The sequence below is a fragment of the Ceratina calcarata genome, unplaced genomic scaffold, assembly GCF_001652005.2.
Source record: "Ceratina calcarata isolate Rehan_Ccalc_2016 unplaced genomic scaffold, ASM165200v1 scaffold180.2, whole genome shotgun sequence".
In the NCBI taxonomy this organism is placed as follows: Eukaryota; Metazoa; Arthropoda; class Insecta; order Hymenoptera; family Apidae; genus Ceratina; species Ceratina calcarata.
In genome coordinates, this window is record NW_017139431.1 from 114,058 (window position 1) to 141,956 (window position 27,899).

The 27,899-nt window shown below is 44.3% G+C and overlaps 2 protein-coding genes across 6 annotated transcripts in view; both read left to right on the forward strand.

Annotated features, from left to right (window-relative positions):
* The first annotated feature begins 84 nt into the window (after positions 1-84).
* LOC108633060 (ras-related protein M-Ras) lies at positions 85-5,948 on the forward strand. 3 transcript variants are annotated; one of them, XM_018038025.2, is made up of 5 exons: positions 85-109; positions 384-456; positions 751-1,068; positions 1,219-1,535; positions 1,630-5,948. In XM_018038025.2, the coding sequence occupies exons 3-5, from the start codon at positions 879-881 to the stop codon at positions 1,717-1,719; spliced, it is 597 nt and encodes a 198-aa protein (XP_017893514.1). In that variant the 5' UTR covers positions 85-109; positions 384-456; positions 751-878; the 3' UTR covers positions 1,720-5,948. The 3 variants fall into 3 exon arrangements, with proteins under 3 accessions (XP_017893514.1, XP_026666816.1, XP_017893513.1); XM_026811015.1 differs by having other exon boundaries at positions 93-109; positions 384-451; XM_018038024.2 differs by lacking the exon at positions 85-109 and having other exon boundaries at positions 370-456.
* Positions 5,949-9,161: 3,213 nt separating this feature from the next.
* Positions 9,162-27,899, forward strand: part of dtn (transmembrane protein 132C dtn) — a 70,154-nt gene continuing 51,416 nt past the window's right edge. For 2 of the 3 annotated variants that reach the window (XM_018037951.2, XM_018037952.2), the window contains exon 1: positions 9,163-9,943. In XM_018037951.2, the coding sequence (XP_017893440.1) occupies positions 9,847-9,943 (97 nt within the window). In that variant the 5' untranslated portion in view covers positions 9,163-9,846. Of the gene's footprint in view, positions 9,944-27,899 lie in introns of all 3 variants that reach the window. The other variant, XM_026810982.1, reaches the window with a different exon arrangement.

Below are 27,899 nucleotides of genomic sequence, written 5' to 3' on the forward strand. Positions count from 1 at the left end.
AATTGCATAGCATGAAGTTAGAGTACAAACGGACTAAGAAATATTTGCCAATATAACAAAATTATTCTTGCCACTTACGTTTATCGTACGTTAGTGATAGCAGTGATAGGTAAGAATAATAATCTCGAGTACAAGTGAATTCATTAGACTTCATCGTTTACGAACGGAAAGGATTTTCAGTTTGGTATTTTATTAGTGTTCGTATTAGTTTACATATGATGTCGAACTTAATAATCATTGGCATGACTGTAATGCATATGATGAAGTTGCAAGATATGTGGCTACAGTAGTTGTGTTTACGCGCATGGTCATAAAAATATACAAGCATACTGTATTACGTTTACGTTTGAAACTCACACAAATATAATTCTCTACATACACAGAGACGAATGTTGCGCACAGTGGCCCAGACTGACAGCTGGAAGAACGCGAAATAGGAGTAGAAGATCATGTAAGGTGAATATCGTTTGTCCTTTAATGGATTCGAGAATAAATAGCGTGGAGAGAATTTATTAAATTACCGAGTTCAAAGTTCTAATGCAACCCTGAGATTTGCCCATTGGGAACTTCGCTTCTAATTTTGTCCTATTAAGTGTAATTGACACACCCGTTACATCGCAATAATGCACAGGTTTTTCAGTTTTCTCGCGTTTTCACGTGAACAAATTCTTGATACATTAAAAATTTTGGGAAAGTCGAAACCCGATGTATCGTCAGTTCCAGCGGTCTGACTTGAGCTAACCCTTTCAGGACACTTCGGCCAGAGGAACATAACAATTTACGAGCAGACGAGCTGCTAATAATACATTAGAAGAGTTGACAGAATAGGCAGAAGAAAGCAGAGCAGCGGGGGAGGTGTTGGGAGAACCAGAGGCGGAATGACACGACCTCCAAATAATGACAACCTTATGACCTATAAGTTGGTTGTGGTTGGAGATGGAGGAGTTGGAAAGAGTGCTCTCACCATACAGTTCTTTCAGAAGTTATTTGTCGCTGACTATGATCCTACTATTGAAGACAGTTACATTCAACATACAGAGGTAGACAAGCAATGGTGCATCTTGGATGGTAAGTCGAGTTACTGTTAGCAATATTTTTCTTGTTTCACTACATTTTTTTCTGCTATCTGCTATCCTTGAACCGTGTATAATGCTTGGTGCTATATATTAGCTCTATAACATACTCTTGTGTGTACAAAGATTTGTTTGTACCTAACAGTGTTAGATACAGCTGGTCAAGAAGAATTCAGTGCCATGCGTGAACAATATATGCGCAAGGGTGATGGGTTTTTATTAGTATATTCTGTGACTGACAAACAATCTTATGAGAATATCATGAATTTTTATACCCAAATACTTAGGGTAAAAGATAGAGATGTATATCCCATGCTGTTGGTAGCCAACAAAGTTGATTTAGTACATTTGAGAAAAGTCACAGAGGAACAGGGAAGGGAGTTGGCTCATCGGTTGGGTATACCTTATATTGAAACCTCTGCCAAAGATCCGCCGTTAAATGTAGATGCAGCATTCCATGAGGTACGGGATTAGTAAGAAAAAGAATGTTCAGGAGGAGATTGTGTTGTTGTTGCATGCGGGTTGTTTCTAAGAGGCTCGATTAATTTTGCTCTAGGTTGTTCGTATTATCAGAAACCAACCTCCAGCCGAGTTGGAGAAAAATCGGAGGAAACGAAGACGTTCAACAAAATGTAATCTTTTATAAAGCTCGAGAATTTATTGACCGAGTGTTAGGGATCGCGTAATCATTACGCACTTTTTTAAAGGGTCGCTTTTGTCATAAAAGTGATACGCACCTGCCAACAAAAAAGTGGGTCTTTGTCCTCCATCGCGTATGTTTAGGTACATATAACTTGGAAATTTTTCACTTTTTTTTTATTCACTTATGTGTTATCTAATAAACAATGAATATCGGTCCCACTCGTGTAAAATAAGTGTACAAAATAGTAACGATAAGGCAAACGAAAAGATGACGATGTTACGTGTATCTCCGAAACGCAAATCTAGATTTTCTAAAAAATCAGCATCAGTTAAGACTTGGGAGATCGAAAATAATTTGTCGGAGATAATATTGACTGTTCATCATCACGATAATATGAGACCACGTCTCAGTACGCGTGTACACATCAATTTTTTACCATCGATGAAACACTATGGAATTGAGCGTTTTTTATTGCACAATGCATAATTCTATAGAAATCTTTTTACTTCCTCACGTAATAAGATCCTGTCATGAAATGACTATAATGGTTTCTTATACAATTGACTCCTGTTTTAAATAGCGTAAAAAGAAATAGCTTCAAGCATTTTTACTTATTTTATTTCAGTTCAAATGACTTTCCCCCTTGTTTCCTAAGTCCTTCATGTCTTTTGAAAGAACAACAAGACTAAAATATGCCTTTTGGTTCAACATTTCTTTTTACATTTTATCTTTCCCTTAATCTTCACGCGAAGCGTTTTTTATTCAAGTCGTTTTTTTGTAAATGTAAATATCATTTAAGAAAAATTAATTCTTTGAATAGACAACGAGTTTCTCTTTCGTCAGTAAATACGAGTATGTATTAGGTATTTGGAGCCTAATGAGTAATTAATATTCTGAATGAAGAATGAAGTATTCCACATTTGGCAGTATTGCCTTTGCTATTAGACTATTGGCTTTCGTATATACTGAGGTCTGATGTAAAACATCGGTCGTGTTCGAATTTTCCATGAAATATTGTACGCATTAATTTTAGCCAGTGAAAGTGATGGTCGGTCAGTCGTTTATTAGATAATTTATTTCTAATACCGTGTAATGCGTGCAGTGTATTGCGTTTTAGAAAACTTTTTATTAACGTCATGATATTATACAGTATCTTTGTTTTCGTCGATTAATCTGTAGATTCGAAATATTTGTATGTGCTTTGTCGAATGCGGTGCGTGTACTTTTGATTATGTCAGATGTTTTTATAAATGTTAAGAAAGATTATGCCACGGCCTATCTTACAATTAGTATTTAAACGTGACAGGAGGCGTACAAATAAGATGCGCTCTAATTACGTGTGCAAACGAAACTTAATGTTATATGTGGATGCAACTATCAACCAGTAGACTATTTTTTGTGCTTATACAGAGTTCAGATGTTACAATCTGTGGCACGCGATATTCTTAGTCTTATACCTTCTACGTACTCGTACGTACGGTATACGTAAACTTGTGTAAGATTATAATCAGAGTGAGAAGAGTACGACGCGAATATGACGTTCTCATTTAATTGTTTAACTCGATATACGATTATCGAACTGTGAGTATTCATTTGCGCTTTCAACTTTCTTTTCAAAAGGATTAGCGCGCAACTCGAAAAGTGCATTTGCGACATACATATAATTGTTCGCTGCACATACGTTAGCGAAAAATGCGCGCGTTATTTGTAATGCACAAAAAAAAAACAGGCCAGAGAAGAGCACTTTATTGTTCAATTGAGTTAAAGTTTATTTAAAAATATTTTTTATACGAAAGCGATATGAATTTTTCTATGATTGAAGACGGTGAACGTTAAAAGTTAACTCTTTATTTCAGCTATTCGATCAGCATATTAGGGTATGTTTTAGTGTACGTATAAAGTGCTTCTCCTATGCGTAGGAACGGTGCGAAACTGAATAGTGATCAGTAATTATGTATGTATCATGATACGTACGTGAGTGTACGTATCAGGTGTACACAAACTACAAACGTCTCGGCGCCACCGATTAATTCTAACAGTGAAACATATTTGCCTTGAGATAAAAATAATCTATATTATAATCGGTGAAGGCCAACGAAGGAATCTGGGTAGTTGCCACACGTTAAAAGTCCACTTCGACAGTCTTTAATAATAAAATGGAAATATCTTAACGCGTATTTTATGACCAGTTGTACAGAGTCGAGTTTAATAGCATTCTTCGTTGGAAGATCGCAGAGATGATCTTTTCTTCAAAGCGCAACGAACGATATTAGGCAGTTTTGTTCATCGACGATAAATAGATTCGGTAAATTGAGAGCGTTATTTTAGCTAATCTATTCTCTCGGATTCAGGCGAAGCTCAATCCATGGTTTGAAATTGCGCTGCGCGAACGAATGATCGTACAAATTTTGCCCAAATATTTATACTACGCTACAAAGTTATCGATTCTATCACGACGAGTTCAACGTGAGATGTTCGTGAACGGGTGTTGTTCTGCATAAAATTTGCACAACTTGTACATTAACTGTATTATGCGTCCACGAAATCTATCGACCGCGCGTGTGGGTAGCCGATTTGATTTCTACAACGTACAGCTGTATCTATTGTTCACGCGGATACAAACACGGGTCGACGATTCCCTCGGAAGGTGAAACAGATCGCTGCTTCGTTTAATGCCCCCGTACATTCGACGGTAGATGTTAACATCATAAACAAAACGTGGACCATCTATTTAAGCCGAGCGATTGAAAATTTTTACGTTCCAATTACGGTATCACGAAAGAGATGTTGCGATCAACCCAATTAAAATTAATCGAACGACGCTCCAATGTTTTTTAGCGAACGCGATGGAACTTGATTATTTCGTTTCGTGAATACCTTTTACTTTTTCCATATCGCACGCGACGTGATTAGAAGACTTCCGCATTGAGGAACGGATAGATACATTAGTATCGAAAGGATTTGTTGCAGCGATTGAGAGATAAGAGAGAAGATAAGAGCGAGAAGAATTTATGTATAAGCTCGTGCATATTATTGTGCGAAGATTTTTAGACACTCAGGATTTTAGCGTTCCTCGCATGTTGTAATAATCTGTAACAAAACCGCGTACGTTTTTTATCGCCGTCCATGAGAGAGGATTGTGAAAGGACAAAGGGAAACAGAAGCTCATGCACCTGTGGTTACATATGCAAGACACGACAATTAGTAGCGACCACGAATACCGCATATTGAACCGAACTTCAGCCCTGGGACGAACGAAGCAAAAGTACTTCGCGTCCCAACGTTGAGGAGAGAGATAGAAATCGGTATGCAGCTTCGAAGCTCGTACGGTTAGTGTCGCGAAACTTTTAGAAAATATATAGAAGGCAGACAGGCCGAAAGATTATCTGTAAAATAGTCAATACGTTGAATCATTGTGATACTGAAGTCAAGATATTAGGGGAGTATCTAATGAATGCTGTGGTTGTGCGAGCCATCGAAGTCAGTCGAGATACGGATCAGTGCACGTTCCTTTTACCCGGCAAACGGTGGGAAAGAAACATTTTCGGGTAGATTTCAATTGGAGAACGGACACGCGCTAAAGTTCATTGCACGGACGAACGAGCAACGATATTTGTTAATTGAATTATCGTTATCCAACCAAACGTAACGAAACGGAAAATTCGGAACTTCCTGACTTCGCCCTCGTTTCCTCCCAGTATTTACTAAGTTCGAATGCCGCACATCAATGTAGCTAATATAACCGGTATCGTTAATTCTTCAACGGAGGGAAAAGGAAATAGTTATATTACGACGCACAGAAAACAATGAACTACGCATAATAAGAGAGTAATAAGTTTCAAGATGGTGTATGATCGTTTCCACCGTTCTTGTCCTATATAAATAACGACGAAGAATAAAAAAAAATATATATATATATATTTTGAAAAAGAATGAATAACGAAAAATTTCCCCCTTGTTGATAATTGTACGCGGGAGATGCCGACGAAAATACATATTATTGTATATGTGTAAAACAAAACAGATATGCATATGTGCTACTTACATGTACATCTGTGAACGCGTTTCTCTGTATGCGTATATCTGTACGCGATGTGACCGTATATATATTTTTTTTGTTGGACGTATGCGTGTGTGTGCGTGCAACGTGAGCGTGTCATTACTTGTGCAGGTCACTGTATGGAGTAAACAATTGATAATAAATTATGGACACGTGTTTACAAAAAAAATAACTCCTGTTGTCTATCAATTTTATAATCCGAAACTGATCCAATGTCCCACAGACGATTGACGAAGTTAAACGAATCGAGGAGAAATTTCTTTTGAAATTATTGACTCCGAATTAGAAGAATCGGAAGAGTCGAAACGTTGAACTGAGAAAGTTTAACTACGCGAGTGAACAATCTAGTAATTAATGCCGTGGAATTATTCGAAGCTAACACCGTTCCGCGCGGTTTTAAGAGGAGTTAACGCCTGGAATTGTTCCCGCTTATATAGTACACCGTAGCGAGAACTTCATTTCAGACTTGCTTTCCAAATGACATCGCCTCCTCCTATTAAAAGCGTTCAAAAACACTTCGCCGCCGCTGCATCGCTTTAATTATATCGCTGATTACGCCGTCTCAATCCGCGCTCTACGACCGCCAGGCGTCGTTAATTTTTAAGCTTTAACGATTACATACGTACGACTGTACCTGTATTTATTTGGGTACAACGTAGGTGCATTTCACATCGCGCAACCGTGGAATCGCGCTAAAGTGATTTACATTACATTTCTTTGATATAGCTACTGCATTGGTAATTGACGCGTCAGTTTCGAGTGCGCGCCACACGGCTCCGGCGTTCATTAACATTTATCCGTCGATTCGATCGATCATTGCGGACCGTAGCATGAAACGAATCGACCTATTGACATGGTAGGTCCATTAATGTAAATCGAAGTATTACAGCGTTCAGAGACGTCCGAATCGTTGCAGCTGCACCATGTAGCGCAGCCCGATTTATTATTCGAAGCCCATTGTACTCGCGTCGCGTGATATCTCTTTAGATCTCCAAAATGTTTTTTAATAGAACCACGTGCTGTACATTTGCTGTATTATTTGACTTAGCAGTTAACAGGGTATCGTAACCAACTCGAAAAGACTCAGTGAATAAAACCTGAAACACATACTTTTTCTATTAATATCAAATTCCATTTTCGACAAATCCGAATGTAAAATTATGTGTAATACAGGGTGGGCCGGAAATCGTGGTACAATCGGGCAGGGGTTGATTCTACGTTAAAAAATAAAATATTTTGGTATAACATATTTTCATCCGGAGATCCGTTTTCGTGAAAATCGACTTCAAAGTTTGTTCATTGTTGTCCCATGCATCTTTTGTTTCGAAAACTTTTCTGTTACTATCATACTTTCGAAGTTATTGTAGGTGGCAATAGTTACTGCCTCACCCTTTATAAATAGTATATTGGACCAAAATGAGTTTTCTGACTAAAATCAATTGAATTAATTCTAACATGAAACGGTAGTCAGGTAACCGGAGTTATATCCGGAGCAAGTTAGAGGAATTCCTGCAACTTGAACGAGATTCGTCCGTTTCGTCAAGTACAAGCAATAACATGGGTCATGTAATTGGAAGCACTGGAGAACGATGCCTCGTCTCATTGGCTGTGTACGGCAAGTAATATTGTGTGCGGATATTGCGTTTCTTCAGATCCGCTCGTAACAAAACGGTCCCTTGGTCATAGATCAAAGGATGCGTCCCGGAGTGCCACTCCATTTAGAGGCAGAAATAAAAGGCATTTGACTGTCAAACGCGCAACGCCTCCAGCCGGGTGGTATACAATTAATTAATAAACGCGTCGCTTAAACAAAAGACGCCCCGCTGCGCGCTTCGAGGTCGGTTGTTAGACTGGGTTCGGTGGGTCGCGTGCGACGTGCGAGTAACTACGAACTCGGTGCCATTGTCGCGGGGACAGAAACCTTACGGTTCGAATAGCTTCATGAAGATAAAATCATAGGAACGATCATTTCTTTGTACGCTTCCATTCAAGCCCGAGAATTCTATCCTCGAGAACGTCGAGGAAAGCCTCGTTTTGTCCAGGAGTTGATCGTTCCGGACGAATTTCACGTTCCACGTGGAACAACCTGCTGGATCTCGACTCGCCAGATCCTTATCCATCCTACAGATCTCTTTCTTAAGTCCGGAAGGCGTCGTGCTGTTCTCGAGATCGAATCTCCGCGCGATAGACGATACGGTATCGAGTATCGATCGTCGAATAAAACTACCGTCAGACGTTTACAATGTGTTTCGTTGGATTTGCCTATGTCAACGTTCGACGACCGTACGTTAAGGTTCTCTCGTATTCTCCGAGAGCGTATCCCGGTAAACATAAGACGCGGTTGTTTGGCGGAAATGTGGTACCGTACTTTAAAAGTACACTATATTTGAAACGGTGAGAGATTGCAAGAGCAGAGGGAGTATCTCTTAACAACGCGTTCGTGATTCCGTTTATCTTCTGCTTAAATATTTAACAATGAGATTTCATTCGCTTTTAGCGCCGGCAACGACGGCACTTAATGAGAATAGCGACGCGACTGTTGTCTCGTTGACAGTGAACTTTTCTCTCTCGTACGAAGAACACTTGTTCAGCCGGGTGATAATGCGTTATCGTGATATCGCGGCATGTTTCATTACAGTTTGTACCATGCACCGCCACTCCGTTTGCTTTGCCATTGTTTATACATATAATCGGGCTTCATACTGCGAGTCATTTTCTCTATTACGAGCCCCTCTATCAGTCCCTGATGAGGTCGTTGTCCATTTTTACGTCGGGTATTTATCGAGTTAAGACCGGGGAACGTTTCCGCGATCGTGAATCGCGGCCTTATCAAGCACATATCGGAGTAATCTCTAGTGGGGTTCCGTGAAACGAACGATCGGTTTTCTTCGAAGAGAAACGGTTTTATTCGATTCACGAGCAACCAATACGGTTTTACGCGACTCGTTAGCTTATCGAGAGACGGCTCGATCCGCGCGTCGCTCGAACGCGAGCAAAAAGTGGAATTGTGCGTGAATCGAGTAAGAAGTAAGCTTGCGAGGAGGATTGTTTACTCGCCGAGGAATACACCGTGTTACCAAAGAAATACGCGACAGGTCTTGGGACAGGGGGGTTAAAACAAAAACTAAAATAAAGGGATGGAGATCCAAGGCCCATCGAATCGTTGAATTGGCAAGGAACATAAGTATAGGTCTTCCGAGGAAGCCGTGGGCATAGTCAGCTGGAGTGCGCGCGCAGCTTCAGCACGGTAGGGTCGCACGCGTTTATGTGATGGTGGTGGTCCTAGCCGTATGCATAGCCGGGGATGCCCCCTCCGCGTCCTCTCCTCGCCTGGTCGCGGAGCCGCAGAGCGGCGCACCGTGTGTCGAGCCGAGCCGAGCCGAGCCGAGTCGGTCAATACTCCGGGCAACGCGGTGGTGAGAGCACACGACGACGGTCGCCCCGTAACACTCGTGCACGCCGTCACTCGGAAGCGGCGAGACTCTCTCGCTCAAGTACGGATTCGTGTGTCTTTCGAACGTAAACGTAATATTCGCTCGCGAGACCCGAGCAGAAAGCCGGAACCGGACGAGCGAGACCGGCCGGGATCTATTTTCTCGTCGTGGCTCCGTTTCGCGAACAGACGCGGATGATACGTGTACGCGCGCACGCGAGAGGCATAACACACGTACGATAAAAGCGGAGGACACGCGTGCGAGGAGAACACACGGCATCGGATCTCGTTGCGTCGCGTTTACCCGAAAAGATATCGCGCCGCGATCCGCCTCCTCCTCCTCCGCGTGAACGCTTGAACGATGCGAGCCTGCTCCGTGGGAGATTCGTAGAACGCCGGGCTCCGAAGGACAGTGTCAGGACACGTTCCGTGGTGGCTAGACGTCGTGGACACGAGACCGAGGCACGGGTCTCGTTGTTTCATCGACTATCCTTTCGTGCTGGTGACACGCGAGCCTCGATTTACGCGGACAGTGAGTGTTACTCCGTGTGTCGCGTCGGCTTGCCGATTCGGAGATCGAGAATCGTCGGCAGATCATCTGATATCAACTAGACTCAACCATGCATCCTAGAGCGTGATGGACAAACGCGCGTACGCAGCCAACTACTTCCAGTTACGCCTCACCGGCATACTCATGGATATGTGGATATTCTTCCTATTCGTCGCCATTGCCGGTGAGTCTGAAATGTTTTTAACCTTTCATCCGTCTCCGTTGTCGCACGTCCGCGACTTGGTTTCCTCCTTCGATTTGATCAAGCGCCGCACCGCACTGCACCGAAATCGGTGTATCTACCTATTCCCCTAATGTGTTCTCAGTGTATCGATTCGATGAGTGGTTCGCAGCGTGACTTGGTCCGCGTGCTGTCACTCGACGTGTCAATACGCATTACGTATGCACAACAGGCACGTGCGGCACGCTGAGTAAGTGCGTCGTATCTGTGCCATGGTTGAGTCTCTCTCGATTCATTCAGACATCGTAGAGAGGGAGATACGATGCCACTTTCGTTCTTAACCACCGGATACTCCGTTTTTGGAGCGTAGCAAGACACCGAACGCGAATGAGCGAGCTCCGATTCCACGAATCGGGCAGAGCGTGTCGTAAGAAAATATTGTTAGAGAAACCGGTATGTACGTCCTGAAACGCGATTCCTCTTCTGTCCACGTCGTTCTCTTCTTGGCCCCGATTACAAGGAAGAACTTGTTTGCTTTTACTTCTACCGGAGACCTCATGGGGCAGGCGCCACCGCGTAAACGACGCTGCGATACTAAGGGGATTTGGGACATTGCGATATAGCGCCAGATGTCTGAAATTCTCAGCGATGAGGCGAAGGGAACATGGGGAAAGACTTCTCTTCCCGTCCTTCTTTAACCTTCGCATCCCTTCGTTATTCTGCTCTTTTCCTCCGTTATCTTGCTTCGATATGAATCATCGATCTATCAGGCTCTCCGGTGCGTTACAACATTCTGTTTCAACGCGACGTCAAGTCCGAAGGAAATTTCTCTTTTCCATCGTGAAGCTCCTTCATCTTCCTGCCGCTACTTCCACTCTTTCATTCTCGCAGCCGGTTTTACTCGTAATCGGCCATCGTTCCCCCGCTGTCTGTCCTTTCCAGCCGTATCTTCGGTCCGTGCCACCCCGGTGCACGTACGTGTATACCCTCCTTTATTTTCTCGACGGGGCCCCGTCGGTGCATCCGTGCGTAAGGTTCGACCGAACCGTGGGGGGACGTGGGGAGTTGACTATCGGCGACTGTCGAATCTCATTTACGATCGTGACGGTCGTAGAGTAGCATCGTAAAGCCGCTCCTCACGTACTTTGCATCGACGAGCGTCGCCTTGCGTCGCGACGGTTTTGCTGTAATTACTTCGTGCCCGATCGATCGGAATTCTATCGCTCGATTTCCAAAACGATCGGATCTTTCCCGTGCCCGGGACGGGCGCCACAGCAGCTCGGAAGCGCTTTCTCCCAGCGGCACTTTGTCCGTAAATGGAAGCATCGCAACGCTCCTCTTCTGTGTTCGCCCGAGCCCGGCTGGGCGCCCGTTAAAAGCTCTGCCTTTGATAGCGCCACGTCTGATTTAGAGAAATCCGCGAGCGAAAAATGAGAGTAGAAAAGTTCGAAGTTCCCCCCCAGTGATCTACAGAGTCGCGGGGTGAGGCGAGTTCGTTTTTAAATACGGAGAGACGAGCGGAAAAAATTGTTAGATGCAGAGTGTATCTGGGACGGTTGCCCCGCCCCCCTTCTCGTATTTTTCAATAGGTGCAAACGAGAAGCATTTCCGGTTTTTCGCGGTTTATTTCATCGTTTCGTGCGCGCTACCGGGAGAACCAGCGTCGGATGAAAATTAAGTTTTCGCCAGTTGCGCGTGGCTTTTCAATCGGTCTTTTTTTCTCGTTCGTTCCGCGGTAGATGAGAGATACACAACTTTTAGACATCGAGACGATCGAGTAAAAAGATGTTACATGAAACCGACTCGAGTGATCTCGTGTCGTACAACAGTTTCATCCGAGACGATGTTGAAATCTATCGGCCGGAAACGCTTACCTATTCTGCTTGAACGTTAAAGCACCGTTCAAGTTCATTTTCAACACTCGAAAATGAGCTCGATGCCGCTACAAGTAACCCGGTTGATTTCATTCGCGCTTACATACACACTGAGTCTCTCATCGCCGTAAGCGCCAGTACGTCGGAGGAAATTGTAATCTCGATTCTTTTCAATGGCCCTCCCCCCTCCCGCTTCTCCGTTTCATGGACCTCCGCGCCCCGTTCGAAGATAAGCTTCTGCCTCTTCTTGTTTCGTTAGATATTAGTTTTCATTCATCGAACGTTTACGGACTCGTAACGAATCAATTACTGGTTGCGCCGCGTTCTATACCGCATATTTGACTTTCGGTCCCTCTTCCATCGTCTCGAGATTGTACCATGCATTATTCATCGTTGAACGGAACTATTATTTGATGCATTTTATTCACGTTTATTCACGTTCGTCGTGCCTTTGTATCTCTCTATGGGACGTATTCAACGTATTTATCTTCTTCATCGTATCCGTTTCATGGTTACTCGATTCGAGGATCCGCAGTTTCATGATACAAATTGTTTCACTTTGTCCACGGGCACGCGATATAAAAGATATGAGACTGCCTGCGGGACAGTAACGTTGTCGCATATACACGTCGCGCGTCCTTTTATTAAAAATTGTTTCAAAAAGCTTTCCGCGACGTATTCGCCTAACTCTTCGAGAACGTTTCCTAGGTGTCTACGACCAGCGGTTCCAGTTGATCCACCCTCCGACGCTCTCTTTTTGTTTCATTATCCGTACGAACGATGCTTCATACTTGACTCGCGCACGATCCAAGAATTCTCATTACCTTTTCACGGGACGAGCACATTCATCAGGTGTCAAATAAAATTCACGCGAGTTTTCCTTATTTAAAGTTTAACAAAGATCTACTCGCAGGTGCGGCGCGGCGCTGTTATTCCGCTATCGTGGTCCTCGAGATGAATCGAGAATGTCCTGCGCGGGAAAGCAAGCACTGATCTGTTATCTTTGTTACCCATTTCTAACTCGTCCATCCTCGCCATCGTCGGTCAACTTTCACTTCCAAACTCTAGTTTATGACGGCGTTCACCGTTGTTCCCAGTCATGGCGGCAGCTAGTCGCATCAAACTTTAAAGTGCTTGAAATAATTAGGGGGATCCGCTTATCTTCGACCCTCGCCTCGGTGTGAAACGATCCTCCATTCACCTTCATAAGAGTTTCACCAGCTTTTAGCGATATTTTATCCCCCCACTTCTCTCGGTTGCTCAAACTTTATATTGCTCTTCTAAATCTGGGAGAAATCATTTTTAACACAGATGGATAGAATAAAAGAACGTGTATAGTGAAGTACGACGATCATTCTCTTTCTTTCCAACAAAAGTTCTGCACATTTATATGCTGATCATTCTACGTAGAAACAAGAAATATATGGGGACGTTTGATCAGCTGTCGGTGGTCATGATCGGTTCCTTTTAAGATTTCGCGATGCACGGTAGGTCGTTTTGGCAACGAAGCCGAACGATTTTACGGGGTTTCTGGTGCCAGGTACATCGACCCTTGTAACGAACTCGAAGGAACAGGGACCCGGGAAAGGGGAAAAAGGTAGGTAGGTAGGCAGTGGATGGATAGCCAAGGTGAGGCGAGCCAAGGGTTCTGGCAAGCTACTCGGAAACCCTGTTGAGAGACAGCATATCCCTCGGATGCGAGTAGGAGCAGGTGTTGTACGGCAGCAGTGGCCGCTTTGTCCTCTCGGTTTTTATTCTTAGCCGAAGCCCACTTCCATCCATACGCGAAATCCACCCGCTACGATAATATGAACAGCTGCTGCTGTTCCAGCCGGTGGAACTGAAAATTTTCTTCTTTTCCCCGGCGATATTGTCGGAACATATGGTACTCCATGGGAACTGTTTCTCGAAACCAGTTTTATCCGCGGGCTCAGGGAAATGCTCTCTTTCGATGCACCGTTGTATCGCAAGATTCAAGAACGGATAGGTACCGTTTTGAACGCCGTGGCTGTGAGCCAGGCTTTGCGAAACCAGCGAAAACCTTTGAATCAGCTCGTAGGTACGATGAAGCTCGGTGAAATCGAGGGTACCTGGCGAACGTGGGAGGAAAGCCGAAAGTCAAATATAATAGCGAGTCTCTTCGCCTTTTCCGCTTTATTTGAAATCGATCGCCGCTGCAGCCGGGCACGAGATATAGCCAAATAGCCGAGCATATTCCAATCGACGAACGCGAGTATCAGACATTGAAACACTCTTTCCGTGCTTGTCATGTAAACGGTCCCGTTCCCGTGTCTTGGATTCGCGCGGTCATCGCGAACAAGCGCCGCGATCCCACCGTTTCGTATGCGCAACCGGAGCTTGTTATCGAGGATCTAAACCACGTTTGATCTGGTATCCACGTTTCGCCTAATCGAATTAACTTCTGTATCGTGCCCGGTACCCGTGCCCGTGTTTACTTATCGATTTCCATCCTCCCGTATCGCGTCCTCGCGTGCAAGAATCACAGGTGTGGAGAGCGGTTCATCCCGTTTCGGAGCGGAATCACGGGCACGCGATCGCGCTCGTGTAAACTTTACGGTTGTCCCGCGATGATTAATGCACCCGGGGACGTAACAGGCTTCGATTCGAAGTTTAAATCCCAGAGTTCGATGTCACGAGTTCGATATCACGTGCCGGGAGCGTTTAGTATTTTAGCCTAACTGTCGATGTCGAGATTAAAAACCACCACAAATCGGTGGAATCGATCCTCGATAGACTCTTTGATCGTTGAAAGAGAGAGAGAGAGAGAGAGAGAGAGAGAGAGGATACAGTCCATGTGTAGTGGTAAAACCGAATGTGATAGTAGACGAAAAAAAAAAGATTTGCTGTTCAATCTCGTCGTTTCCCTATGCGTTTTGCCGCCGATCTCGAGCCCGAACAGATACGTAGCCACGGTTCTCTCTGAGAAATCCAGACGAAAGAATGCATTTCCTCGTGCCTGCGACGCGACGGCTGTGAAATTACACCGACGCTACTTTCGTCCGCGCATTGCAAGCTACAAGAGCGCACGTATACAGCAGCTACGTACATATACACATTCCCAACAAAATTCTCGTGCGGAAGCACGGTTGCGCCATTCACGGTACACCTGAAGCATCCACCGCGGATCTCCGGAGAACCTCTAAGCCCTGCACAGTCCACTCGCGTCACTCTTCCCTTTGTCGTATGCATGCGTGTATTCACGCATGTACATCGCATACCCGAATGAGGAAGTTCGCAAGGTACCGTTTCACTCACGCGAAACTGATACACATTTATGTATTATTTCATGTGCGGTGATTCATTGTAAGGACAGTTTCGTTTCAAACGAAACTAATTAAAATAGAACAGTTTTAAATTTTGTCAAACAAACGTGTTCGACCAAAAGTCCGCATTGCCATTTTCACAGTTAATTCCCCGCAGGCAAAAGAAACACGTGTACAACGTACGTTTTCTGTTCGGAATTGATTTAAGCTGAAAGCCGACCCGTGTGTTTCGGTTTCTGGTAACAGAAATGAAATCGCGGGGAATATTGAATGGATGTTCTGTGACAGATTCGAGAACGAATCGATTGGCCGCAAGAGGCAATCGTTTGTTACGGATACCCGAGGCTATATATTCCGCGGAATATCTGTGCCAGATTGAAAGTACCTCTTTCACGACGTTCGCGGTCTATCGAAATTAAGAGCGTCCGCATTAAAATACACTTAAAATATACTCGTTCCACGTAAAGCTCGCTGCTGCTAAAGGGCACGCTGAATCCCGTTCATTTTCCGAACGGAAAAACTGGCGCGATGTTGTTATTTTTGTACATACAGATTTGAGAAATGCTAGTAGGTACACGTGGTTTGATCCACAAATAACGAGACTGACTGCTTTTTCAGCAAGATTGACATCCGCTTATCATTGACTTTGTGTAATAGTTATGATTGCGTTCCGCATTCAAAGAAAGTTTCAACTCGTTATTAATGTTTAAAGAATTTAATAAGTATAAGTCGAAAAGCTTGAACTTGTTAATTGTGTTAGAACTTCTTGAAATTATAATTGCTTCAATCTGATTTTGCCCTACGTTTTTAATAGGTTTTGAATAAATAAACGTGAAGGATAAGTGAATTAAAATCGAGTAACAGGTACAGAAATATTCTCGAAAGATCTGCTTGTTGAAACTGCAATGCAGTAAACGCTTTCATGGTAGAGATTACAATATTTATGACGCGTCATTAACGATGCACCTCTCAAGAGCAGTTGTGCAATCCGAACATCAATCAGTCTCATTACTTTCGGATAAGACTGTGTAGATCGAAGATACTAAGGGTATCTGAACTCGTCACGCCACGCGATGCTTCGTTCTATTCGACCGTACATATACACACTCTCTTTGAGAGACTTAAGTTAAAGCGTCTTATAGCATTGGAATCGATCGCACTTGACTAGTCGTGTACACGCACGACTGCATAGAAGCTCGAAACGAATCTGGGTCGCAGGGGACAGCGATCGACCACAGAGCGGTTTATTATTGATTAACGAGCAAGCTTAAATGTGCAGATTTCCCTATTTTCCTGAAATAAACCTACTGCTTGTCTTCGCAATGCCGAATCCGTAGCCGAATCGACGGGAGATCGGTAGGAATAAGCCTGCGGTTGCTAGGGCAATCGCTAGACGACCTGTGTATGTTAGACGTCGTAATCGGGTTGCGTTTAGCCCAGGGACTGTCTGATCAAGCCTCGAACAAGCCTCGGAGAGAGTCTCGCGTATTAGCTAGCGGCGTTAAATCCGCTGCAACCAAGATAGCTGCACGCTGTTCCCCGTGAATGTTATCAGACGAACTGAGTCAAGCTACTTTGAATCGCGCAACGCATGATTTCCGCTTGGCCGTATCGCTCGGAGGAATCGAAGTTCCGAACTCGTGGCAGTCACCGTCATTCTAGCATGACGGACAGCCACAGAGAAGTTAGCCGTGTTAATCCGTAACGTAGTGGAATTCTGGCCGCAGATTTTCCCACGAAATTCCGGGTCCATTCGTCCGCGAGTAAATGCGATTTCAAAAAATCCCGATATGCTCGGCACGAACCGTGTATGCAACGAAGCGCGTCGACAGAAATCTGATTTGCAACGTCGATATCCTTTTGCGCGGTCGTTAATAGGAGGGAGGAGTGTCCGTTACCGATTAGTACGATTTTCGTTCCATTGCGCCTCGTTGTTCCGTTTTACACGGGATCTCTTGAAAATTCTACCTGACTCATTGAATATGCGAATAACCATTGGATATCTTCACGTGTGAGCATAATACGATATTAAATTCGAGCTCGAGTACCGTGATTAACCATACCAGTTTTGCGGCTATAGATCCACTCCCGATATCAGGTGGCAGTGTTTGCGGTAACGTTCCGAGCCAGATCACATTTTGATGCGTTCCGCTCGGGGTACCTTCGGTTCCGTCTTTCCGCGCGAAAATTTCAAAGTGCCTCGAACGACGACGTATCAGTCACGCTGCTGTGATTACAGTTCACGGTGTCGTTTTCCATCAACGTAGGAGCTTACCGCGTTAGTGTATTTCCTTGTCGCGGCTCGTAGCTTTCGTACGTTTGCACTTTCCTGTCGCAGAAAAATAATGATAGTTTAACCAGGAACAGGTTCAGCGGAACAGAATTTTTCAACTCTGGCAAAGGAATTATAGCTTGAATATCTTTCATAATTTTCTTTTTATCGATTTCTGTATAACTTCCGATAAAACGCTTAGAAACGTCGTCTTTTTGTTAGTTAGCATGAGCGATAACAAACGTGTCGCACGGGGTCTGTTGAAACGCGTCAATTTGATCTCGTTTGTTGCCGGTGTCAGCGACACCGAATCGTAGTTTCGGGTGTCGCGTCCTCATCCCGCGTGTGTACGTACACCGGTGCGCTGGTAACCGAGTTACTCGGTGCAGTGCGCTTACCGGTGATACGAATTACAGGCTTGCAGCTCCATAGACGTGCACGGCCTGTATATTATCTCGTTAACGTCGCCCCGAAGTTCGACGTTAACACCCGCCGCGAGACAACAACTCTCGCTCGGCTTCCTCCACGGCACCCTATCGGTATTATCCCTGTGTTTCGCCTTGCTTCTCTTCCATCCGAGCATAATTCCAAAAGATCGATCCTCCCTTCTCTCTCCGCTTTTCACCGTATAATAAATTCAATTGCTGTTCCCGCGAATAAATAACGCGACAATTCACATAGACGACTTGTTCTATGTATATAGGTACATTGTTCGCGCGAGTCTGTACGAGTTCGGGTTAGAAAGTTCGATCGGTCGTCACCTGCTCCGGTCGCTTAATTAATAGCCGTATTAATTAATAATAACAACGAGCGCATAGGTTGTAACTCAATTAATCGCGGTAATGCGGAACAGACCGTAGCGTCTTGAAACACGCGAACGGCATGTACATTATCTTGTTACCGTGCCCTCGAAGTTGGCGAGCAACGCGACGCGGGACAGGTATACGAGGGAAGTTGCTGGCTATTTCTTGCAGAGCCTCCTCGGTTAACTTGTCCTGTCTGTTGAACAATAAACGCGACGAATTACCGGTACGATTAGGTCGTGCTTCGACTTCGAGGCTAACCCGGCGAACATCGAGCGGGGCGTTTCCCTCGACGCGATCGCGACTGGAAGGACTCGCGCAATTTCAATTGCGAAAGTTGACGCGGATCACAGGGGACTCTTCTCTTCCGGCGGCGCGCGTCTTGCAGCTTTCGAAAAGTTACCCGGGATCGCCTGGGAATATGGAAGAGTAATTCCACCTACACTCGGTTGGGTTTTCGCGTGGTGGAAAAGGACCGTGAGTAGCTAACAATGAGAGAGGGTCTACGCCGGCAGCATCCGCGATGATGCGATGGTAATAAGTCAAAAGAAAGGGCAAACGCGAGAGCACGGGCCTGGTTTTTCTCTCTCCCTGGCCATTAGTCAAGCCGAAATAGTCGGCAGACACGTACCTATCTACCTATTGCCTTACTCTTTCTCTCGTGGATATAAGAACCGTGTTGTAGAACATCGATCGCGCCTCGGTGAGAAGGGAAAAGCGGAAGACGGTTCTAGTTAGTATACAACGTTATTTACATATTATACATGACACATAAGGTAGCCCGAGAGACAGGTTGCGCGTTTCATTCTCTCGGCCGTTTCATGCGCATCCCCGATCCCCGGTGCTCCGTTCGAGCACACGGGCACACTCGTGTGCGTCTGGTAGCGACGAAATGAATGATCATCTTCGTTGTCAGTCACGATGAAAGTACTACACACACCCCGGGAATACACACTTGTAACAACGCGATCGTTGGATGTTGTAACGCCGCGATAGCACGCGCGCTGCTACTGTTATCGTATCATTTGAGACGCAAATGGAGCGTCGAAAATAGAACTCGCTCCTCCTCGTTGTTCCATGATTAGCAAACGTGTTCTTCGTCAAACATAGTTCGCGTTGTCCAGAGGTGAGCAATGGTTCGTGGTAAACGGGATCATATAAACGAACACGTATACATCAGGCGGTTTACTGTTTTCAATTGCATAATATATTTTTGCAGCTATGCAAAAGACGCAGAAAATATTAATGGAATTTATTTTTCTGACGAGTTATAATTATCGTTGGATTTGCATCAACAGAGACCTTTTGCTTGGGATTTTATAGGTGTACTTTGCTCTTTCGTCGTTAGAACCGGGCGGAAAGACTCGTGTGACGCTGTGAAACGAGGCGCGAAGCGTCGGTGTATTATTCTTTTCCCGGAGATGTTTTATTAGGCGATCGCGTCAAAGGAAGTTTCGCCGGTGGAGTCAAAGTAACAGAGCTGAGACTAGCGGTGATAAGAGAGTACGAAGAGGATGAGGGTAGCCAAGAACATGGACGAAACGCGGGTCGTCGTCGTTTGTGCCGTGATTTCCGTGGGACACTCGAGACGAGACTGCCGGCTTGCAGTCGGCCTCGCGAACGGGGTGGAAGCGAGTGCCACTATAACATCCGCGAGTGCCGACGGCAGTCCACTCAGACCACCTCTTCTCTTTTCTTTCACCCTGGCTTTCCACTTTTTTTTTCATTCGCATCCCCTCCTTCCCTCTTCCTCTCCTCACCGAGAATCCGGTGCTTTCTCGCGAGTGATTCTCCACGCGGTCACACGATTATATTGTAAAATGTTCGCGACGTCATCGTCGTCGTCGTCGTCGTCGTCATTGCCGCTTTACTCGAAACGGATGGACTCGACGAGAATTCGAGGAACGTGTGAATGAGAAAATTGACATTCTCGAGGGTGTTATTAATTCGAGATTTCCGTTATCTTCTTGCTTGATGAATGAAAGAACGGAAAGTATGCACTCCGTGCTGGCTCGCGTGTGCGACGTGGATTAACCATTCATGTACTTTGGAATATCGCGCCATGTGTGTAAATCGCGATACTCGCAAAATACAGTATAATTGCGACGAACAAGTTAGAATTGTACCAAAGCTTTATCTTGATTTAACTCACTCGGCTGAGCGAGTAGATATTCATATACATATAACGTAGTATGCAGGGCAAATTATTGATACCGAGAAAGTGAAGTCTGTTGGTCGAGACGTGGAATTTTCTAATTAAACGATGCATTGATAGGGTGGATTCCGATTCAAAATGGTAGGTAGCGAATTCTAAGGGAGAAACTTTTTTAATATGTCTGCGAGGCTGATCAGTAAGCGTATTTGAACGTCAGGGAATTCGAGTTCGAAAAGTACTTAGGTTAAACTCAATGTATGATAAAACGTTCGCGGCGACGACGCGACGTGGCACGGGCAGGGGAGCCTCGTTATCATAGTTCCGTGAGAACTCCGAAAGCTTGTTCCTTTAATACATCAGGACGTATTAAATTTTCATGGGGCAAACGTATCGCGGGACACGTTCGCGAGAGCAGTAACCGGCCGGTATTATTTGTTAAAGCGCGCAAAGCCGCGTTGTTGCACGTTGAACCGTTTCAGAAAGTTACGGAATGCATAATGCCGCGTGTCGCAAACTGCTTCGTTGGGGGAAAAGTGGCGGCATCGAGCCTTGTAAACGACTAGGTCCCCTGCCGAAGCCCACTCTTTATTCGGCAATGAAAAACGGAACCCATACATGCTGCGACGAGAACGTATTTGAGCGTACAATGAGTATAAAGGAAATTTTTCTCACAATTCAAGATTGAAACAATGGAACTTAGTTATACAATGGTCAGTTATCGTCACTAGTAGTAACGCTTTACAAAAGAATTTGTAGAATCATTAACGGTAACGAGCTGGTATTTGTACAGTTTAGTCGCAGAATAATGTTATTGTAGTCTAACAAGGAGAGAATTAGGGTGAAGGGAAACGGATTTTCTTGGAAGTTGCAGAATTTGTAGATCTCGACCCCAAACACAATCTAGCAAAGTAATAGCGCGTACCTCTCAAGATTTTCCAGAAAATCAAATTTGAAAATTGTTCTAGTTCTATATAAGCCGTTCGCGTTAAGGACTGAACAATGAGCCGAGAAATGCTAGAAATCAGGAGGGGTACTGAATCGAGTCTCGCTACAAGTACTTTTTTTATATCTTTTTTTAATATCAATACTTATCATATTTTTAAACAAGAAATTGAGTAATTTGTGCTAGTATATAGATATTTTTATTTTTTAAACAGAAAATCCATGTTTTTTATTTCTGGATATTGGGCAAAAAATCGATCCACTATCCTCCTGATTTTTAGTATTTTTCGGCTCATTGTTCAGTCCTTAACGCGAACTGTTTATACTATAAAACTAGCACAATTTTCAAATTTGATTTTCTTGTAAAATCTTGAGAGGTGCGCACTATTATTTTGCGAGATTGAGTTTGGGGTCCAGATCTAGAAATTTTGCAACTTTCAAGAAAATCAGTTTTCTGTCACCCTGACCCTCTCCTTGTAAATAGTGTGCCATATATCTTTGACTTGTCGTTATTTGGAAAAGCAATCAATTGTGTACCGTGCTCGTCGCGTCGCGTAGATCGCAAATTCCGGATCGGTTTACAATTCAATTGACCTTTTCCTGCGTTGCAACCGCTGAAGCTCGAACCGGAGATGATGCTAGCCTGAAAATTACGAGTCGTCCGTATGAATCCCAAGCGAATTTCGGACTAACGATTTATGGACGGAGTTGAAAAGTCCCCGAGAGAGTATTCCGCAGCGGGCTAGGTATTCTCTGGCTTGCAACTTCGGTCCCAGTGTCGCGTTAATGACTTCTCTCGGTCCGTTACGGGGTCGTGTTTTTGGAAACACGCTTGTTTCCCTTTCCGACGATCTGCCGAAAAGTTTCTCAACCGACGGAAAGCCGGTGGCCCATTAATTTCCGGGTCCAGGTTGCGCGAGAATAAAGCACGTTCATGCTTTTATTGCGTTTTAGCGGTCTAATGGCAACCTCTCTTTAAACTATGCAGAAGAAAGTCCCGGCAGCCCCGTTCGAAGAGCTCTCGTGCCGATCGATACTTAATATCCTCCTCCTTATCGAACGGCTCGTTGAAAATTTATTAATTGGACCGATCGGACACTAAAAAAAGAACCATGCTCCTGGCGTAATGAACGGTATTTCAATTTCCCCTTCGAGCAATACAGGGCTGCCGCTATCAGCCATTTAATCTTTTTCCCTTTTGCGTTGTTCTCGTGTTTTCGTGAATATCGGCCGCAAGTATATATAGCATGATCGTTGCGGTATGCGCGGCGCATAAACAGTGACGGAATCTTGGAAACACGGAAGCCACGAATCTAGTGCACGATCGCGTACATGCATACCAGACGTACGTGCATGCATGTATATGTAGCACGCGGGTATGTGCATGCACGTGTGTACGTTGGGTCAAAGCGGTGGCGGTGAGACGAGGAAAGGCCGACGAAGAGTGAAGGGAAGAAGAAACGCGTATCTGAGGTACATACGCGCACGAAGGGTTGGGGTGCGAGACGGAGGACGAAAACCGAGAATAAGTCGAAGGAAGGTGGGGGTGGAAAATGGTAAGCGACGGGTCGCAGGAACGCAACGGGAACGTGCCGTTTGCCGGATTTTACGATGCAACGGTACAATGGGGTAGTAGTAGTAGTAGTAGTAGTTTGCCAGAGTCAGCATGCTTTCCGGTTACTCGATAATTGAATGGTACAGTTCAAGGGGAATTGGTGCAGATTCACAAGTCCCCGCGGGTGCTTTAATTTCCCGGTCTTCAATCGCAGCCGATCGATGACGAATAGAATACAATTCGTGAAATCGAGTCGACGAAATAAGGTATGGACCACTGATGGCACCGTTCTTCTCGTTTATCTCTTTTTAAGGACCGATCGAACGAGAAACAGCCGCGGGCAACGCAAATTTCACTTACGGATTTAACGGAGCAAGAGAGAGAGAGAGAGAGGGAGGAAGGGGGCGGTGAGTAGTTGTAAAATTAGTTTCATCGGAATCGGTGTAGTTTTATGACGCGTTATAGCCTCACAGAGAAGAATTATTGTAGTACGGCGCTTCCCTTGTTCGCGAACAATCAACTTATTCCACGATAGCTCGCCGCTACGGCACTCTGGGGATCGTTAAGAGTTTCTTTCCCTTCGCTCTTTCTCCTACTTTCCTTCCGTTCGACTGGTAAAAGCCGCGGCGAACGGAACGGATCGAGACGAAAGAGGTTTCTCTCCAATTATTCGCGTCATTTAAAGCTTTGGTAATTGCTTCTTCGGTGCGCGCCGAGGTTTCCGCGGAATTGTACAACGCCGCGCGTATTAGTAGACGTCAAGAAGCATACGTCGCGGTTTGTGTGCGGATTACGAGCATGCAAGCACGGTTGCATGCACCTACCACCGTCGTCGTCGGTGTGTCGTCACTGTTCTTGATTCACGTTCCAGTTTCTGCTCCGGTTTTCGTTCGTACATTTGCACATTCAACGTCGACATCTGTCCAATATCTGGCTGACGATCCGGCCTCCCTTTCTTCAGCGTCCGTGTATTTTCTCGTTTCCATTCGATTCATAATTCAGCCGCAAAAGAGGCGGGAGAGGCTCGGATTTAACTAATGCCTCGAGCAATCTTCCATCATAGCCCGGGACATCTATTGAAATGTCTTCGGCTCTTCTATTTCCGATCGTCGATATTAATAATCTATTTCTCTGTTGTAAAATATAAGAACCTCTCGACGTGTTCGGTTGTCTTCTAAATTTCAACTGATGGTTTAAATACTTGATTAATCTAAAGTTGACGAGACGTCGCGTGGGTGAAATTAATCGTGTAGTTGGGAAACGATGACGGAAAAAAGGTACCGGGGGGAGTTTGGCTTCTTTCAGCTCCGTCCAATTAACTTTCTGGTAAAAGGAACGGTTCTCTTTTCCACGGTGCATGTCGTCCCTTTCGTTATGAATACTTCATTCGTCGTGGTGTTCAGCATTCAAGCCGGAAAAACAAATATCCGGTTGTAAAGTCTGGTCCCGGTATTCCGGCGGAGACGCTCGTTGGAGAAACCCCATTTCTCTGGATGGATATACAGGGGGGACAGTCTCCGTCATTCTGAATTCCGTGCATCGGTCGGATTAAGTTTGTGCACGAGCGCGGCAGACTCTGCGGCTCTTAAATTGCGCTGATCCGGTCGGAGTCTGATCCGTTTGTTGGAGAGAGAGAGAGAGAGAAAGAGTGTTCTATCTGGTATTCACTTTCTTCCGATTCGCACCCATGGCCCAACTCCTTTTATCCTCTACGTTTCGACGAGGTTTCCTCGACGATCTACGACCACGGCCGAGCGAACGAAGCTTCTGTCGAATGCCGCGGCATCTGGAAAATTAGATCATGCCGCAAACGAGGCCTCGTTAGGACTGGTCACTCGGCTGGTCCACTTAGCCGGCTTTACGCGGAGGCACATGTAAACACGCTTCCGACTTTAGATCTTGCTTTGAATGCAAACGCTGCGCTGGCCGGCGCATTTAGATGCGACCGGGATAGCGTAACGAGCCTTCAGAGACTCGGGGAAAGTAGTGGTACGTAGTACGTACGTATATATACTATATGGCAGGGGGCAATAAATCTTGGTTCGCATAGATAATTCGCTGGAGCTTTTGACGCTTGGTAATTTGTCCTCTCGTCGCGTACCATGCGAATTAAAGCAAATATGACGGATTAGCGGGCTCGATGACATGCGATAATTTGATAGGCTCGATTATAATTAGCTGTACGTAATTAACGTAACTAATAAATTAATAACGTCCGATCATTGCACGTAGTTCATAATTATTCATTTATGAAATACTTGGGTAGCTAAAATTATCGCATACATTTTTTCTTCAAAGTTTTATGTCTGTAAACGAACATGAAATATCATTTCCTTATTAACGTTTAATAAAATATTATTCATCGTATAAATCTTTGACTATTGCGTCACGACGGAAATATAAGAGTTAAATTAAATTAGACAACTGTAAGACGAATGAGGAATTAATTATGTTAATTATTTGATGCATTCGAAAGAGCCGCACGAGGTTCCACGTTCCTTTTTTTTTTAAGAAACAACCGACGATGCCAGCAGCAGCTGCAGTTCTCGTCGGCAGCGGAGCAAGCATTATCAGTCGAATGCGTCCGCGTCCTGAAAATTAAATCAGGCCTCGACAAGATCTCGTTAGAATCCGCCACGCCGTGCTTATGCTCGTTCCATCCGCGTACATTCAAATACATTTTACATTAGTTTTTTTTTTTTATATTAGATCGGTGCCACGGGCCACGAATGCGGAAACGCGTCATCTCCGCAGAGATCCGCGGAGTCAAGCGCGAATGCATTTGGAAGCAGCGCGAACTTTTCTGTTCGTATTTCACTCCGCAACTTTGTCCCAAGGCTTTCGAGCTAACGCGAGTATAGGTCGGATATAAAACTCGTGTTAACTATCGCTCTGCCAAGGAAATTGTTGGATAAGTCAAAACTTTGTTTTATGCGAACGGTATTTCCTGTATTTTGATACGAACCGATGAAAATTATATTCACTCCACTTTTGCCATACATTCCAATATTAGTGTGAATTTTCTATGCCAAATGTAATTACTCGTTTAGCAATGCTGGCTGGCGGTATTGTTGGTAGTGGTATAAAAAATGGCATGTCGATGTCAGTGCGGGGGTTAAGAGTCCACGCCTGCACATAATCGAGCATTCCGTGTCAAGGCCCTCGAATTAATTGACGGCATGGGAGGGCCAATATAGGAATTCTCCGTAGTTCGAGGAAAATAAATTCCGCTTGGGTGTAAACGGTGGCCTTCTTGCAAAGAGAGTCGAATAAGTAACCCTTTGCTGTATCACGTCGATGGAGTAATCGGATGTAAATGCAGATTGGGACAAACCGTGTCTCTGCACATGGATTCTGGTATTTCGACAACCGTACGAGCATTGCGGATGTTTTCGTTAGAATGTGTCGAGCAGGTACCCGCTCCGTGAAATTGATTAAGATTGCGTGCCCGGGCACGACTCGCTGACATTAAATTACTTTGCCAAGAATTTCCCAAGTAATGGGATGCATAGTCGTTCCAAAAATACTACCGGCGCTTGGCAATAGACTGCACTTGGATCGCGACGAGCGACGCACGGAAACAGTTAATGGCGTACGTAAAGGGCGATAAGAACGGCGACTTTTGTTACGAACGTGCCCGTATTTCTTTATGCTTCATACTATCGCTCCGTCATCGCGATACGATTCCACGTTATTCTCTCCAAACGCAGCGCGATGTTTCGTGGCACAATGGACCTCGGCGCAATATTTTATATCGCGACGAATCGATCGACGTACTTTCCGTCTTGCGAGTCACGTCCGTCACGGTATCGTTTGGCCGACCGTCCCTCTTATAAGAGTTGTCTGAATATCATCCGGTGATTGCGAGCCTTTCGCCAAAAGGCTCTCGCGGAAAATTAAATCAAGCCTGAACGAGGTCTCGTTAGAACGAACGGGTCCGACAAACCGTGCCGGGAAATTCGCCGCCTCTGATCTATTCGGCAGACGCTTCGCTACACTGTTCTGATGTACGTAGCTACCATAAGTGTCAGAACGCTTTTGAATTTCGCATAAATTGTTTATGGATTTATGTAGAAATAAAGGAGACATATTTTTATTCTTTTGAATAATCTGGATTTCACAGTCGTAATATGTAGACCAGAGGTGGGGAACCTTTTTACCATTAGAGGCCACATTTGAATTAGGCAGTAATAAAGGAGATCGCTATAATTTTTTATATGTCACTGTTGGTATTTTTATTTGTTTAGGGCTCGAATTTATAGTCGTTTTTAGTTCTCAGTACTCAGTACTTAGTTCTCAACTGCTTATTGCATATCTTTGTGTTTCGTGATACATGATTGATGAAAATCGAAGATATATTTTCAAACGTCTTATTTTTCATTGTTGATTAAGATTTTTTAAAATTTCATTGAAGCATCTATGGTATGGCAGGCTTACTGACTTTGATAAAATTTTGAAAAGTTTTAATCAATTATGAAATAAAACTCGATTTTCATCAATCATGTATCGCGAAACACAGATAAACAACAAGCTTACAGCAACTTAAGAACTATGTATATATTTATGCGTTATGCATTTTTAAATTTTAATAAACAACCACATATTTAAATACCACTTCAAATAAATATAATATAAATAAATTATAAATACCTAACATAACAATAATATGTAAAATAATTTTAAAGTCCCGTGGAAAATTTAAATTAGTAGGATATTTGCATTTAATTGTTTCTTGCTTGAAAGTAATTGAATACATTAAAGTATAAATAATATTTGAAACCGTAAAAGGAGGCCGCACGCTCCCCACCTCTGATCTAGATGATTTTTCGATTCGTTTCGATACATACGAAAAATGATGGCAAAATAACATAAGTCGAGTATGAACAGCGAGCCATGTTGTAATGTAAGCATAAGCATAATGTAATGCACACGGTTCCTTGCCGAACAGGCGACGACTTTTTAAAACTTCTCCCGTCTGTTAGCTGCGATAAACTTGGTAACGGCAAGACTATTTTCTAACGCTTAAAACGGTTTCGGAACGCACGGTATCGAGAAAGAGAAGAAAGAGATGGGC

What these genes read in the sequence shown, in the direction of transcription:
- LOC108633060 (XM_018038025.2), top strand. Translation starts at nt 879, where the DNA reads ATGACACGACCTCCAAATAATGACAACCTTATGACCTATAAGTTGGTT. An exon ending in GCAATGGTGCATCTTGGATG is followed by an intron (nt 1,069 to 1,218) that starts GTAAGTCGAGTT and finishes TGTACCTAACAG; the next exon opens with TGTTAGATACAGCTGGTCAA. An exon ending in TAGATGCAGCATTCCATGAG is followed by an intron (nt 1,536 to 1,629) that starts GTACGGGATTAG and finishes ATTTTGCTCTAG; the next exon opens with GTTGTTCGTATTATCAGAAA.